Source organism: Triticum urartu, chromosome 7A (genome assembly GCF_056163025.1).
Source record: "Triticum urartu cultivar PI428250 chromosome 7A, HENAU_Tu73, whole genome shotgun sequence".
NCBI classification, from domain to species: Eukaryota; Viridiplantae; Streptophyta; class Magnoliopsida; order Poales; family Poaceae; genus Triticum; species Triticum urartu.
Genome location: NC_141879.1, coordinates 227,011,511 through 227,028,420, shown reverse-complemented (window position 1 = coordinate 227,028,420; position 16,910 = coordinate 227,011,511). Strand labels below are relative to the sequence as shown.

The 16,910-nt window shown below is 48.6% G+C and overlaps 2 protein-coding genes and 1 long non-coding RNA gene across 8 annotated transcripts; 1 reads left to right on the top strand and 2 right to left on the bottom strand.

Moving 5' to 3' along the window:
- Positions 1 to 380: 380 nt before the first annotated feature.
- On the top strand, positions 381 to 4,423 carry LOC125520693 (S-adenosyl-L-methionine-dependent methyltransferase). The gene has a single exon (XM_087534727.1). It carries the CDS (start codon positions 2,800 to 2,802, stop codon positions 4,255 to 4,257), a length of 1,458 nt encoding a protein of 485 aa, XP_087390853.1. The 5' UTR covers positions 381 to 2,799; the 3' UTR covers positions 4,258 to 4,423.
- A 47-nt stretch (positions 4,424 to 4,470) lies between these two features.
- LOC147959121 (uncharacterized) lies at positions 4,471 to 9,618 on the bottom strand. 6 transcript variants are annotated; one of them, XR_015610373.1, is made up of 7 exons: positions 9,465 to 9,618; positions 9,151 to 9,249; positions 8,442 to 8,576; positions 7,836 to 8,015; positions 7,367 to 7,423; positions 7,143 to 7,228; positions 4,471 to 6,806 (listed from the first exon to the last, which is right to left on the bottom strand). It is a non-coding gene; the product is annotated as an uncharacterized LOC147959121 (long non-coding RNA). The 6 variants fall into 6 exon arrangements; XR_015610375.1 differs by having other exon boundaries at positions 7,143 to 7,221; XR_015610372.1 differs by lacking the exon at positions 7,367 to 7,423 and having other exon boundaries at positions 4,471 to 5,004; positions 6,744 to 6,806.
- A 148-nt stretch (positions 9,619 to 9,766) lies between these two features.
- LOC125520694 (protein neprosin) lies at positions 9,767 to 13,679 on the bottom strand. The gene is made up of 7 exons (XM_048685659.2): positions 13,368 to 13,679; positions 13,175 to 13,261; positions 12,868 to 13,083; positions 10,953 to 11,117; positions 10,793 to 10,846; positions 10,560 to 10,706; positions 9,767 to 10,451 (listed from the first exon to the last, which is right to left on the bottom strand). Exons 1-7 carry the CDS (start codon positions 13,563 to 13,565, stop codon positions 10,074 to 10,076), a joined length of 1,245 nt encoding a protein of 414 aa, XP_048541616.1. The 5' UTR covers positions 13,566 to 13,679; the 3' UTR covers positions 9,767 to 10,073.
- Between the last annotated feature and the right edge of the window lie 3,231 nt (positions 13,680 to 16,910).

Genomic DNA, 16,910 nt, shown 5'->3' with positions numbered 1-16,910 from the left:
CATCATGTAACAATCATAACATAGGGTGACACAGAACTAACTCCAATTCATTAATGTAATGTAGGCATGTATTCCGAATATTGTCATATGTGCTTATGGAAAATAACTTGCATGACATCTTTTGTCCTACCCTCCCGTGGCAGCGGGGTCCTAATGGAAACTAAGGAATATTAAGGCCTCCTTTTAATAGAGTACCGGACCAAAGCATTAACACATAGTGAATACATGAACTCCTCAAACTACGGTCATCGCCGGGAGTGGTCCCAATTATTGTCACTTCGGGGTTGCCGGATCATAACACATAGTAGGTGACTATAGACTTGCAACATAGGATCAAGAACTCACATATATTCATGAAAACATAATAGGTTCAGATCTGAAATCATGGCACTCGGGCCCCAGTGACAAGCATTAAGCATAGCAAAGTCATAACAACATCAATCTCTGAACATAGTGGATACTATGGATCAAACCCTAACAAAAACTAACTCGATTACATGATAAATCTCATCCAACCCATCACCGTCCAACAAGCCTACGATGGAATTACTCACGCACGGCGGTGAGCATCATGAAATTGGTGATGGGGGATGGTTGATGATGACGACGGCGATGGATTCCCCTCTTCGGAGCCCCAAACGGACTCCAGATCAGCCATCCCGAGAGAGTTTAGGCCTTGGCGACGGTTTCGTATCGTAAAACGTGATGAATCTTTCTCTCTGATTATTTTCTCCCGAACACGAATATATGGAGTTGGAGTTGAGGTCGGTGGAGCTCCAGGGGGCCCATGAGGCAGGGGGTGCGCCCAGGGGGGCAGGCGCGCCCCCACCCTCGTGGCTAGGGTGTGGGCCCCCTGGCCTTGATTCTTTGCCAGTATTTTTTTATTATTTTCAAAAATAATCTCCGTGGAGTTTCAGGTCATTCCGAGAACTTTTGTTTCTGCACATAAATAACACCATGGCAATTCTGCTAAAAACAGCATCAGTCCGGGTTAGTTCCATTAAAATCATGCAAGTTAGAGTCCAAAACAAGGGCAACAGTGTTTGGAAAAGTAGATACGACGGAGACGTATCAACCCTCAACCCCTCCTCTTTCCAGCAGCCATGGATGAACTCCACCCCCTTTGTCACCCACTCCTAATCTCTCTTTTCCGCAATTGTTGAAGAAGCTACAACCGGCCAGGGAAAAAGTTGCATCCACACTCGGAGGTGTTGGAACCAGCCAGGGAAAAAGCTACGACCACTTCAATCGGAGGTGTTGGAACCGGCATATTTTTTTGCTAGAACCGGTTGTTCTTTTTGCTTCAAGCTGACTATTGTAGTTTGTTTTGCGGGATTTTGCTGGACCCGCGTTAATTTCTGCTGGAACTGCCTTTTTCTTTTGCTTCAACCTGACCATGGTAGTTTTTGTTTCAAAGATTTTTTGCTGGAATTGGCTTTAGTTTTTGTTAGAACTAGCTAAAATTTTGTTGCTATGGCGACGGCGACGGGAAGCATCTGTGTGTTTTTTGCTGGAACCGGTGTTTTGTTTTGCTGCCACTGACCGTATTTTTTGTTGCCACCTAGGACGACCAGATTTTTCTGCTGGGTTCTTTCTTTTGTGTTGGAAATGGTGGTGCATGCCTATGGCGATGAGCGGGGGGCGGCTGTTGCAACCATGGCGGTCGTGTGCTCGAACGAGCCGGTGAGAGAGTTGCAAATCGTCAATGGAAGGGAGTTTGGGACCCAGAGGAGGTCATGCCGTAATCCCGGAGGCTGTGTGGCGAGCGGCAGCAAGCTGGTTGTGCTGCCATGGCTCGCGACGGAGCTGCAGTAGGGGCGGGGACTCGAGCGCTGCAAGATGGGCGAACGGCCGCGCACGGCGAGGCGAACGGTGTGCGATGCAGTAGAGACGAACGAGGGAAGAAGATCGGGGTTGCAAAGGGATGCTTTGACTTCATCTAACGATCACACGCGGGCCAATCTGACGGTTGGTGTTTGACAGGCCCAAAGTTGAGCCAGCGGACCGGCGCCTACCAGCGCCCAAAATATTTATATATTTTTCTATAAACTTAGTCAAACTTTATGAAGTTTGACTTTAGCCAAATCTAATATCAAAGTAAATAAAAAAGGAGGGAGTACATGTCCTGAGACTCTCGGACCAAAAATGCTACACATACGGGATAAATCAACAGGCTTTTACAGATAGGCTGATTTGTCTTTCTCTAATTGGGCTAATTAAACTTTCCTTCTAATTAATCGGGCCCCTCCTATTCTAACTGGTGGGGGTGGGTGCCAAGCCCTGTAAAGCCCCGTATTAGTCTGTTGATGTAGTAAAGCTCCTCTCGGACTGGGACAAGACTTGCCTGCTCCCCGGCGTGCGCCCAAGCAAGCCGGATCCCTCGGACTGAGCCAGCCCCTAAAAATGGAAAATTGCAAATTGCCCGTGCGCTTGCTTACGCCGTGCAATTGAGTACAGCCGGGCCAAACAAGGTCTCTTTTCATTCGTCAACACCTGAAATTACACTCTGCTTCGCGTTCCAGCACTAGCTTTCTCTACAGAATTGCATGCACAGACATGTTAGCCGATAAAGAAATGCATAGACATGGAGATCCGAGCCTCGCGAGTGGAGTGCGCGCTAAGATAAGCACTCGCTCGCGACCCATCAAGCAGTGCCATGCCAATCCATGGCCAAAAGCTTAAGCCAATGGAGTGAATTCCAAGAAATAGGAGGGCTCGAGATAATTTCCACACCATTGGCACCGTGTGCTCCGCTTCGTTCTTTGCTTGCCGCGCCGGTGGACGTCCATTGATCCGCCGATGGAGGCGTTCTTCTGCCTGGCGCGGTGCCGGTTCAGTCGGCTTATGGTGGTGATGCAGCTGGTGATGGGCGTGTTCGTCATCTGCATCAGCATGGCCAGCCTCCACCGCTTCTACACCACCGACTCCTTCCTCCCGGGCCTCGACGACTCCGCCAACTGCGCCAGGCTCCACACCGTCGCCGCCGCCGACGGGTACGCCGGCTTCGACATCCGCGCGCTGGCCGACCGCGTCGACGACGTGCTCGTCCAGCTCGCCGAGCTCCAGGACAAGCTGGAGGCCACGGCGCTCAAGATCGGCAAGAAGACCAAGAAGAAGGGCAAGGCGCACGGCAAGCAGGAGAACATGACCTTGCTGGAGTTCAGGCGGTTCCTCGAGGACGAGGTCATCCACCCGCTCTACGGCGCGCACATCTCCCTGCGCCTGATCCGCATCCCCCGCCCCGACCCCGACGGCGGCGGCGGCGGCGACGACGCCCCGGTCGTCGACCCGCTCGTCAACTTCTTCATGGCGGAGGAAACGCGCAAGTACGTGACCACCAAGGGCAACCGCGAGGGCCGGCCCAACGTGTACGGCACCAACCGGACGTACGGAAGCATCGGGCACGCGTGCGTGCTGATGCGGCGGGAGCTGGACGAGTACATGAGCTACGACGTCGGCTCCTACTGCCCGGACGACTGGGACCTGGGCCAGCGCCTCATGCTCGGCGGCTGCGACCCGCTGCCGCGCCGCCGCTGCCTCGCCCGGGCCTCCAAGCTGTTCCAGCGCCCGCTGCCCATCAACGAGTCGCTGTGGAGGCTCCCCGACGACGGCAACGTGCGGTGGAGCCGCTACCACTGCCGCGGCTACCGGTGCCTGTCCGCCAGGAACCCGCGGCCAGGGTACAGCCGGTGCGTGGGGTGCTTCGACATGGACCGGGAGAAGCGGCGGTGGGTCAACGACACCAGCCGCAACGCGTCCCTGGCCGACTTCCGCATCGACGAGGTGCTGGCGGTGAAGCCCGGCGAGGTGCGGATCGGGGTGGACGTGAGCGTGGGCACGGGCAGCTTCGCGGCGCGCATGCGGGAGCGCGGCGTGACCATCGTGTCGGCGGCGCTCAACCTGGGCGCGCCGTTCGCGGAGACGGTGGCGCTGCGGGGGCTGGTGCCGCTCTACGCCACCATGAGCCAGCGGCTGCCCTTCTTCGACAACACCATGGACATGGTGCACACGGCGGGCTTCTTCGAGGGGTGGGTGGACCTGCAGCTGCTGGACTTCGTGCTCTTCGACTGGGACCGCGTGCTCCGCCCCGGCGGCCTGCTCTGGGTCGACAGGTTCGCCTGCGCGCGCAGGGACCTCGACGACTACATGTACATGTTCCTGCAGTTCAGGTACAAGAAGCACCGCTGGGTCGTCTCCTTCAAGTCCAAGGACGAGGTCTATCTCTCCGCTCTCCTCGAGAAGCCGCCCAGGTCATGATCATTCATGATCGATCCATCAACACTTTCTTTCTTGTCTTCAGCTGGCTCGTGTGTTATTAGTACTTTCTTTCTTGTCTTCGATTTGTTGCGTCTGCTGAAATTCTTACTAGTTATACGATTCAATCTAATAACATGATGGTGAATAAAAAGGCAGCAATGATACACTTCTTTTTTGAAACTAGGCGCGTGCCGGTGCGTTGCAACGGGAACATGAAAATTTTCATGTTTACATTACTATAGAGTGGATTAAACTAACACCTACTATTGTAGTTTCGACGTACTATATTTAGTAGGTTCATGCATGAAACCCAAATAATGGACGCCAAAGAAACAACAATTGCAACCATGTGCATTCAGTAAAAGAAAAATTATACTCTAAGATTATACTTTCGCGGACCAAAACATGCAGCGTAGTCAAACGAGAGAAGTTTGAATGCGTGGATGTCTCCCATATGACACTCACCCATGGAAAACCTAATCCCATCGGTCGAGCGGTCGGTGGGAACCACACTCCGCCATCCTATCGACACCATCTCGGAGAACACCGTTGAGGTGGAGGATCCCGCATCGGACTTACTCGCCGAGAGGGTTCCTTGTCTTTCCTCTCGACCCTTTCTCTCCAACTTGTGTATCTTTTATTTTTGAATAAGAAAAATCCCCAGCTTGTTGGTTTGTTTCTCTGCCAAATGAAATGCTCTGCATTTTCTGTTGATCCGGCTGTTGCGAAAATTCCGTTTCATTTCACCTATACATGGGACATAACTCTTCGGTTGAAGCAATGCACAATTACAACGCGTTGATGGATGGATGGAAACATGGAGTACCACAAAACAACAATGGTCTAAGGTAATGCAGATCTATCTTGTAAACAAATGCAGTGCGATGTGAGAGGGTATAATCTGTGTATACACAGGGAATGGAAAATCTTAATCCTAACTAAAAATAAGAAAAGGGAAACCAGTTTGATCCATTCTCCTGGATGCTACGTAAGATCCAAATCCGTCTAGCATATGAAAGAACAAGGTAATTTGGTCAAGAAATACCAGCAATTTGTATATACCAATGTAGTGTTGTATATGGGACTGTAGGGAGATCTCTCCACTGTTGTTGTTCAGGAATTAGTGGCACGTCGGCCCAGCGCACTCAACGTCGCCATCCTACTTATTCATTGTTTTTTTTCTTTTTTCTTCTTGGATGTTTCTATTCTTTCTTTTTCTCCTTTTTTGTTTTTTCATTCTTTTTCATTTGTTTCTTCGATTTTTTTTCCTTTTGGTTTATTTTCTTTCTTTTTGGGGGTTTATTTTTAGGTTTTCTTTGTTTATTTTAGTTTTCATTATAAATTTATTTTATATGTCAACAACATTTTTCTAATACACGTTTAACATTTGTTCAATACAAATCTAATGTTTTTTAACATACAGTCAACATTTTTTCTATACATATTTTAAACATTTTTCAAATGCTTGATTAACAATTTTTTGAATACAAGATTAACATTTTTTGAATACATGGTCAACATGTTTCCTATATACACGTTACACGTTTTTGAAATGCTTGATTAACATTTTTTAAATACAAGATTAACATTTTCGTAATACATGATCAACACTTTTTCTATAAACATATAACTTTTTATAAATGCTTTATCAACATGTTTTGAATGCATGCTCAACATTTTTCCTATACACATTTAACATTTTCCAAATGCTTGACTAACATTTTTGAAATATTTGTTCAACATTTTTTTAAATGCTTGATTAACATTTTCATATACATAATCAAAAGATTTCATCATTTTTTTCAAGCATGGTCTATATTTTTCTGTACACATTCCACATATTTCAAATGCTTGATTGCCATTTTTCAAAAGCTTGTGGACCGGAGAGCCTTTTACCTCAAGTTTTTTCACATGTGGCCCACACATTTATTTTTTCCAGTCTTGTTGTAATTGTGAGTGATTGACTGGTTTTTCCGGTGTGCTCAGTTCAGCATCATCCATGCATGTGGCTCCTGTCTCCTATCTAACAAGTCTAGTAACCAAGCTAGATAAGGAACATGCTGAGTGACCCCTATGTAACAACCGCATGTAGTATCAGCTAACTTTCCATATGCACAGCTACTGAGATCTATCACAGGACTAGTAATCATACACGTGCAAATGCACGTTTATCTAAAATAAAATTGATCCTTATTCAGTTTTCACACTGGTATAAGTGTGAACATATAATTTTAGTGATCTAAAACGTCTTATATTTGTTTATAGAGGAAGTATCTTTTATTCAAAATTATTGCTACTATAGAGATCTTATTTGAAGATGAAACCATCCAAATATATTCACACGAATTTTTTAAGGGAATATATTGGCATCGTTCACAGCAAACATCAATAGAAAAAACTCTGTATTAATGTTTCAAACGACTTAAATAACTTCCACTATACATTGGAAAACTGAAAACATGTCTATGCTTATATGGTTGACTTACAATTCCATGCATGATTTGATTCCATTGTTTGATACTCCATCCAACTCTAACTCTTCTCTATAACTGAAAATCAACCAAGCAAAACAAAAAATTGAAATGAACATTTTGAGAAACATTTTCTCCCCATTTCATTACCGAGAAAACATTTTCAGAAAGATTCCTCTCTACCAATGATTTTTTTTCTATACATAAACAACAAAAACTATCAAAGAAATTTACCAAATGTACATGGGCAACAAATCATTCCATTTGTTACTTCCTTCAAAAGTTACATCATCGATTAGTAATTAATGATGTTTGTTTCCAAGTTTTAGTTTGACAGTTTGCATACACATATTCCACTTGATTTACGACAATAGTATACAGTTTAAAATGTGGACAGTTGAAGGAATGATGTACCTAACTGACGAATCCAAGAGAAAGAACTTTAGCTCTAGTCTCATCAGCTTTGCATATTCCTTTACAATCATGTGATTAACTGCTTCCTTTCCGAGTTCAGTCCATACCACAGAAACGAAATTGTTAGTTATTTGATGATAATCGACATAATAAATAGCACACTATACTATTACAAATGCCAATATAAAATCCAATGAAAATGTAGGATGCAGGTTGGCAACTACCATGAATATGTAGGAGTGTCACAACATAAAGGTGCTACAGTGGCTCATGGAGGAAATCTGAAGAAGATAAGCATTTTGGTTTAGAAAAGAGGCGAAATATGAAGATAATCATTTTTGGTTCAAAAAAAAGAGGAAAAATTTAGAGGAGAATATTATCCAATGCAAGTAGGATGAACAATTGCATAAGCTTATCACTATTGACATTAGCTTAGTATAAGATTTAACATAGGTAGTCAATGTGGTCATTTTGGTTCAGAAGATAGCCTCAAGCTTCTAATCCAGAGCTTTGCGTACATTTACAAATAAAATATAAATAGTAATGCTAAGTGGCTAGTCATGCAAAAATATGGAAGATGGTAGAAGATACAACACATGATTGAAGATAATTTTGTTGTTTATTAGGGCAAAATTTCTAAGCAAGCACAAACTATACACATGGTGTGTCAGAACGGTAGGAGCAAAAACTCACCAGTGGTCAGAGTCACCCAGCCACCCAGGCGCGTCTACTCTTCCCTTGAGCGTTCAATAGTGTCGCTGCTATAACAACCTCGGCAACGTCGGTGTCCTTCTCCACCGCTTCACCTGCATCCTTCCCATGCTTCAGTGCAACTGACGAAGACCATCTCCTCTCTTTCCTAACATCGGAGGCCTGGACAAGGAGCGAGTACATGTAGGATTTTGAGGAGCAAGGCATGCTGAGCAAACAAGGTTATATAGATTACAAATTTAATATCTGGCATATTAAATCTTATATTTCTGAAGCAAGGAATCACACAAAAAAAGTATAGACAATCTTTGGCAAAAATAAGATCAGTGAAGAAATGCATGAATATGGCTGTTGGACCATACACATCATACACTACTCCCTGCAGCCAGTCGTCCAGTCCATATCCTAGTATATGCTTAAAGTAGCCACTCTTGCAAAAATAAGGACAAAAAAAGGTGATTGGGGAGTGTTTTGCTAGACTGTAAAAATTATGCATCGCAATGGAAAGTGAAACTGTAATGAGATAAAAATGGACTTAGATGAGAGGACGAAAGTAAGATGCAAATGAAGAGTGAAATAGAACAGAACCTTCTCTGTTGCCACAACTGGTTCCTCTGTTCAGTAGTGCTTTTAGGATCGTAACAACCCAACAAAAACTCCCACACTTCCCCTTTGATATTTGGGTGGACACCCTGTTCGCATAACCAAAATGAAGACAACGTCCTGGTTCAATTAATCTGAGTAGTCAGAACATGTGCATAGAGGCAATATATATGCCCCAAGGGATACTAACAAAAGCCAAGAAAATGGATAGTTGTTAAGAAGAAGAAATGCAAGGTTGAAAGGGTAGAAAATAGTGTGAAGGGATGCACCTACAGAGAGTAAAGAAGTGTCACTGATGAGAATACATGGAGTAAGCTATGCAGCAGTGTATTTACCACCAATCAAGCAAGCATGATTCAGAGTCTTTCCACTGAATCTTGTATCAGATGGACAAACAAACTGATGGAGTCAGAATGTCAAAATATTCTCTGTGCAAATTCCTACAAGTTTTATTTCTCATGAATAATTATCTATCGACTGTATATGTAACAGTGTCTACTGCCCAGACCCTTTTTCAAAAAAAGAAAACTGTCAACTGTCCTGAATGTTATTTGCAGCAGTTTGACTGCAGGTGTTGTCAGTTGTCACACATGATACATGACATTTACCCTACCCGGGGTGTGAGATCGATACAATATGTCACCGAGCCAATTACGCTGCTGGTGGTGATGAAAGATAGATAGATATAACTCACCCCACGCTGTACTCTCATAATCATTCCAGCTGCGTCTAGGCAACCCTCCTCGTTGAACAGCAGCTTCCATCTCCTCGGAGGACTCAGCGTGCAGCGAGGCTGCCAAGGACAAGAAGGAAAAATCAATATAAACCAATCCATGACCAATACACACCAGTCGTTAATCTCTCTCTCTCTCTAATCATCTTTGGGGACTCTGAAATTTCATATGCATATATATAGGGATTTATGCTTCTGTTGTAATTGGGTCGCGTAGGTGTTCAGACGGGAGGTAAGAGCGGTGGAGGGCAGGGGGCGGCCAGCAGGGAGGAGACCTGCGGCGAAGGGCGGCTCCGGGACGGCGGCTCGGCGACCTGCGGGCCGCGCCCGGCTGCGGGAGGAGGAACGGCGCGGGGGCGTGTGGGAGTGGGAGGAACGGCACAGGGGCGTGAGGTCGTGCGGGTGGGGCGAGAGGTCGTGCAAACGTTTTTTTTAGCGATCGATGGACTGTAGGTGGCTTAATTGCGTGGCTTGTTGGGTTAAACACAAAAGGATTATGGACCATTAAATTTTGTAGATGGACGGGTATAATTGTTTGGATCTGCCTCTTTTTTTTTATAGTGGTAGTAGGTAGATATATAGATAGTAGATAGTAGATGAAATGCGATGTATCTGTAGAAACACTGAAGCATTTTACAGTAAAAACTGGTGCTACTTCCTCGGTAAACAGAATGCACACGCCTGCATGTACTTGTCAAAATTTACAGATTCCTCTCAACCCTCGAGCGCTCATATGGATCCAGGAGCTAAAAGACCTAAGCCTAACAATGATATCCTAGTCGAAATAATGGGGGTACGGACTACTATCGCAAAAGATTTGGTGACAAAAAAGCAAGCAAACAACGCCAAGAAACAACACAGCAAGAGCCTAACAATGTCAGGGGTCAGGGGCATTTCACGTTCCTCCCTGGCCCTCCGTAGTAGAAGTATGTGCCCCACCGGCCGTTGGAGCCTCCCTGGATGTCGTAGCAGCCGGGGTGGTCAGCGAGGAGCTTGAGGCCGGACGCCCGGATGATGCTGTTGTCCCAGTCCACCACCTGCAGGTTCCGGAAGTAGGCGGCGCGGTCGAACCCCTCGCCGGGGAAGTGGCCGCTGCCCATCTGCGTCGCCGTGTGGGACCCCGGCGGCCGGGTGTTGACGACCTCGCCGCCGAACTGCACCATCCTCGCGTGGTGCGCCAGGTGGGTGAACAGGCCGGACGGCCAGTAGCCCACCACCACGCCCGGGCCCAGCTCCAGCCACCAGTGCCCGTGCTTGGGATCCTGAGGAGTTAGGACCAGCCATGCATCATCAGGCATTTGCCATGCAGATATCAACCAATCCTTCTTGAAAAATGAAAATTACTGCAGTGATTCTGAAATGGCATTTACCTTCCATATCATCAGATTGATATCAAACTGCCTCCCGTTGTACACCGACTGCGGCGTGATGGCCGCGCCGACGGCGATCTTGTTGGTGGTCTGGACGAACCCGCGGCAGTTGTGGTTGTAGCACCCCGTCTCTTGGTACGCATCGGTCTGCGAAAAGAGTGCACGTTTAGTTCAACTCAGCCACTGACCAGGCAAGAGGTGAAGTTTTTGTTTGTGCAAACAATACTACTTACTGTCCAGTAAGTGAAGAACCTGGCATTGCTATCTCCATACAGCTCCGGGCTGACCTGAAAATGAGATGACAAGGGTTTCATCTTTCATGTTCTTTCTGCAGATAAGTAGTACAATGATATTGTTTCAAGAATCTTTTATAGTATCATTCTGTTCATGTACCTGCCATCCAGCCTCAATGGTGTTGAGATCGTGGCCGAAGGAGCCGGAGATGACCCAGATCTGCGACAGGCTGAACTCGGATGGGTCATCTATCCTGGGTGACCACACGTTTACACTCGCTCTGGCCCCATAGTATTTCTCTGAATTCACATACCCAACTGCATGCTGCCTCCAAAAAACAGAGCTATGTTAAGAGCAGTAGACTCCAAGCATTATTCAGCTACTAGATACTACTATGTTTTTCAATTTGGATAGTAACTAGCTAGGTATGGTAAGTCCAATCTTTCGCTTAGGGGAAGGGGAGTGGCACAGTAACTACGCTGCTCGAATGCAGTGGATATAAGACAAAGCAACCAAGTTACTCTAATGGTTGAGTCAAAGAGCCCGTCATTCAAGACGAGTTATTTGCTCATGCATTTTGATTAGGTTAATGAAGCTTCTGCACATGTACAAATTGTTTATTTAGTTGTTCCAAACCACATGGGTTCTCTTCTTGTGTGTCTGCTGAGCATCTCTCCTCCGGAGATTAAGCTCATTGGTAAACTCGATGAAGGTACATTCAACTTGATATTCATGATAAGAATCTTATGTCTTATGCGTGGCATTTATGTATGTCCACAGCTTTCTAACAAAACACTAGTCTTCATGTTTACCACTAGTGGCTTGATTAATTAATAAATTCAGACCACTGTTCTAGAGGAGAAAAAAATAGTCAGTAACTTGGATGGAAGGTTAACACTACGCTTCAAAAGCCCAATATATTGCCTCTGGTCCTCTCCTATACCACAAATTATCTGGTTTACAAATACTCCGTTTCGAAATACTAGAACCACGTCCCTTATTTCCGGACGGAGGTAGTACAAAATAAGGGCGGTATTGGTTCTTCACGCAATGTCGCCGAGTGGTGCCGACATCAGACAATGTTTATGAAGGTACTGCTATTTTGATTTTAATCACAGAGGGCAACAAAATGCTCCTTTGAATACCTAATTCTAGCTCAAGATGCCCAACCGAAGCACAACTAGATGCGCAGAACAGGGAACTGAGCTATCGTATTGGCCCTTGGAATCATTTGGCTTCTCTGTTTAATTATAACCCTACCTTTGAACCAAATTCAGATTTTTGAGAACTTTGTCATTGGCTTCACAGCAAGCATAACGTGCAGAGATCTTAGTTAAATTACCAATGTGCAGGACATGTCTTGGCAAATAAACTACTCCAAAACCCAGATGAGATGCACATGCTGCCAGCTGAAACTGCACTGCCAGACAGGAGTCTGACCACCGTCCTGACTGAAATATTTCTATGCCCGAGTCGTGTAGTCAAGCAGAGGGTATCTGAACTGGCCGCACTAGTTGCCAATGGATCTAAACAAATGTTGGCCTACAGATATGAACAAAGGCAACCAGTGATCCTAGTAGCAAAGTAAAAATTAGCAATCTGGATTTTTCCCTAGTGAAGCTTCTATGGACTCATATGCAAGCAGTGACTGTCTAATTGCTGTGATTATCCTTTTCCTGAGTAGTACGGGCTTCTCTTTTGTAGCTTTTCCAGGTGCCACAAGCCCCAACACTGGAAGTTCATTCCCATATTCTTTTTACAGAGCAAACTACAGAGCTAATTTGGTTTGCTCACATTTTTTTCTTTCTCTTTCCCTTCTCCTTGGCGTAACAGTGCAGAGTTGCTGTCATCATAGGCGCATTCTACTATTTACAGACAATTTTAGACCTACCACTGGAAAAAAAGTATTTTACGGAAATGAAAAATTATATCTATGCCACTACCAAACCATTCTTTTGTTACTTTACTATGACATATTAACATTATTGTAGGTGCAAGAGTTATTTCTTTCAGTGTATTTTTATCCATGAGAATGTAGGGGAGAGGAGACAGTAGAGTGTGCAAAGCGACCAACCTCATGGCCACTGCTGGTGGAATCACGGCGAGTGGTCCGGCGTGGCGGCTTCCTGCCGTACCTCCTGAGGGAGCTGGCCCTGAGCAGATCCTTCTCCGTGGTCCGCCGCAGCGCCACCGTCCCTTCCGGGCACGCCTCGCCGGTGGCATGCCACGCCTGCACCACCGCCGCTCCAGCAATGGTGGAGTTGTAGTTCTTGGGCCTCTCCGGCGGGTCCTAGTCAAGTTAAGCATCGAACTAGCTTAGCAACACTTCTCACACGAGAGAGAGGCACAACGCTTCTCACAAAGAAGATGCTTTTAATTACCAGAGGCTTTTGTCCCTTGAGCATCGGGTGGTCGAACGCGGGCTGGAGGTGAGAGGGGACGCAGTCGATTAAATCACCATCCGGGCTCTGCAAAACATAAAGCAAGCATTTCCATTGTAACCACAAACAAACAGATGGAGAGAAGAATGCGCAGTGCAGAACTAGTTTCACTTTGAGGTATACAGATGGTGACCTTGATGGTCTTGAGGGGGGGCTTGTTGAGCCTGCCGAGGAGAGCCCTAACCCTCCTCCGGTGCTTGAGCGGCTCCCGCCCTGGCCTCAGGCTTGCGGTGGCGTTGCCGGTGCTGTGCCCGGAGGTGGCCACTGCGGAAGTGGAGGAGAGCAGGAGGAGGAGGAGGAGCAAGGGAACAAAGTGGAAACTCCAAGCCATGCTTCCGCGGCTTGTCCGCTTGTGTGTATCTATCTAGTTCTAGTCGCGGTCGCGCCGGAACCGGAGCGGGGAACCGAGGATGGTGGTAGTAAGGGCATCTCCAGCCGTTGGCTCTTCAGGAGGCGCTTAAAATCGCCGTTTGGGAGTGAGTTGGTCTAAAAATTAGACCTAGGGCAAGTTGGTCCCCAGCCACCGGCCCCAGAGCCGCCCAGGCACGTTTTAAAATAAAAAAAAATTCGGCGAAGTTCGGCTTAAACACGATAAATTTCGGCCAAACACAATAAATTTTGGCACATTTCGGCGAAGTTCGCGGATTTTTATTACATAGCACATATACATAAACTAATCTAAAGAAAAAAGTGGCTGAAGTCGCCGCCGTCGCCGCCATCGTCGTCGTCGGCCTTCTCCTCCTTAACGCGGGCGTCCCTGCTGGACCCCTGCCCGGCGTCGCCATGGCGGACTGGTGGCGGCGCATCGTCCTCGTCGTCGCTGTCGCAGATGACGACGACTCCGCCTTCGTCGCGGCCGTGTCGACATTCCGCGAAGCGAAGCAGGGCGGCGCGCGGGCGCTCCTTCGCCTTCTCCAGGCGCTCCTTCTCCATCGCTATGGAGTCCCTGCTCGCCCATTCCAGGGCCGCGTCGTCGTCGTCGAGCTTCGTCGTCACCGGCGCGGCCGGCTCCTTCTTCACCGGTGCGAGCCCCGGCTCCGTCTTCACTGGCGCGAGCCCCGACTCCGTCTTTGGCTTGACGAAGCGCGGAGGAGGAGCCGGCGAGTAGGCACGCCGGCCGCCCTCGTTGATGACGATGCCGACGCTGCGAGTGCGCCGGCCGAGCGGCGTCTCCGCCGCGGGCTCGGCCTTGACGTCGAGCAGGGCCGGAGTGTCGGAGGAGTGCGATGAAGATCGGGAGGAGGAAGAAGAGGAGGAGGATCCAAACCTCCTTGGCGCCCATGGCCCGGCGCGTCGGTGCTGCGTCGGGGCGGCCGCCCTCGCCGGGTACGCCAACGGCGGGTCATTGCCGCCCTCGAGGTACGTCAGCACGCCCTCGAGTGTGCGGCCGGGGACGCCCCACCACAGGTGGCGCCCCTCGTTGTTCTGCCGGCCGCCAACCACCGGTGCGCCATTGACGGACGCCAAGCGCTGCTGCTGGCGGCGCTCGAAATACGCCGCCCAAGCCGCGTGGTTGTCGGCTGCGTACTGGGGAAGGGAGAGTTGGGCGTCGGTGAGGGAGGCGCGCACGACCTCGACTTCCTCAGCGAAGTACTTCGGCTTCGCCACGGCGTCAAGCAACGGGGGAATGGGCACTCCCCCGGCGCTGAGCCTCCACCCCGTCGGCCCGACGCGCATGTCCGGCGGTGCCGGGATGTTCGCCTGGAACAGGAGTCAGGACTCCTGTTCGCGGAGCGAACGACGGCCGAAGCCGTTGGCCGCCGCCTCGTCTCCGGGGTAGCGTTCCGCCATGGCGACGGGCTCGGGAGAGGTAGAGAGATAGGGGGAGGGGCTGGGCGGCGGCGCTCGGGAGAGGTAGGGAAAAGGAGGAGCTGGGCGGCGACGAGGGGCGGGGCTGGTGTGGTCACAGGCAAGTGCAGGCCACCGGCTATATAGCCGCGCCGCACCCGTGTGTACGCGTGCGAGGGAGGGGAGGCGTCGGCGCGCTGTCCCGTGACGTGCCGCCCATGAGGAATCAATGGCAAGGCTGACCGGCGGCAGCCTTGGCATTGATTCCCCGCGGGAACCGAGGCCGTTGGGGAAAAACGAGGCGCCGTGTCGCTGACGCGGCGGGCCCGCGGCTGTTTCGCGCCAAAACAGTTCGCCCCGGCGCCCCCGGGCGCCCCCAGCGCGCCGGGTTCGGCCTGGGTCCACCGGCGCTGTTTTCGGCCTAGGACGGTGAAAATCAGGCTCCTGGGACGTGATTGGGCTGTTTGTTTGACGCCGGCATAAAAAAATCATTTGAGAAGGCCTTCCTGAAGACGCGGCTGGAGATGCCCTAATACTAGATAGCATGTGGTTGTCTTGTTCCTTCCACTCCACAGCCCTTTCAAGCGAGCAATTGCTTCACCAGATACAAGTTACAACTGGTGATATCAGCGACAGTGAGTGAGTGGCTGGGTGCCTGCTGCTGAGACCATTTTCCGGTTTCTTTTTAAAGCTCCCGAGGGCCGGTCGTCCGGCAAAGATGGAGCCGATGGAAGTTCCCAAAGTTAGGTTAGGTGGCCATTTATTCATTCATGGATGGGTGGCCATGAGACCCGACCCTCCTGCGTCGCCAACAAGGCGTGCAGCAAAAGCAAAGGGCGGGGGGCCCTTGGGCCTTGTGGGGGGGCACAGTGCAGGGGAGCTCGCAGGACCAGGGATGCGAGCCCAAAGCTATTCACTGCTGCTTCTGCGGCACTGCTGCGAGTGCTCAAAGCTTTGCAGAGCAGCGGCGTGGCTTGTGGCAAACGTAGAAAAGGCAGTAGAGTCGTAGCGCCACTTTCCGCGGGCTCCAGCTCCATCAAGATTTTGACAACGCAAAATAGTACTGTACGTACTGGGGATTTAGAGCGATCTCCGTCGTTTCGTTTGGACCGATCTAGTTCTGTGCTCTGTGGTGGACATCGCTGGTTGCTGCCGGTGACCACAGGGACAGCCGGACAGGGATCTAGGATTCATTCATCTCCGAGATGGCCACTGAAATCGTCCTTTTCTTTTTTGCGAGTGAAATTTGTATTACTCAACCACCAAGAAAATTACAATCAGCCGCTGATAGTTCTACCGCAACAAGGGGACCAGATCCTAGCCAAGTCATTGCTCTTCCCTCTATGCGGGCAAAATTTGCTAAGCTATCACTAACCTTATTAACATGACGGCTAACATGAGTAATACATCATTCATGAAGTGACATGAGATATCTAATCTCCTTAACTAAGGAAGCATAAATCGACCTGTCTTGTTCTCGTCCTTGGATCAACTTGATTGCCACTGAAATAGTCCTTGTTCTTGAAAAAAAAAACTGCATGCTCTTGCTGGCCCGGAAGACATCGAACGTGGGCAGACGCTACATCCATTCTATTAATACAAGATAGACCATTCTCCATGATGGAGCTGGAATCGGCACTTAAGGACACTCACACTAATACCGCGCCGGGCCCAGATTGTTTTCCGGTTAAATTCTACAAGAAATTCTGGCCTTTGATAGGACAGCAGATGTTAAAACTTTCAGATACTTCCACAAGGGGAAGAGTCGATATCAAGGGCCTAAACTATGCCATCATTACCCTGCTTCCTAAGACTCCAGGGGCGGAGCTTATTAAGCAGTTCAGACCCATTGCACTGATCAATATTGGTTTCTGCTTGTTAGTTAAGG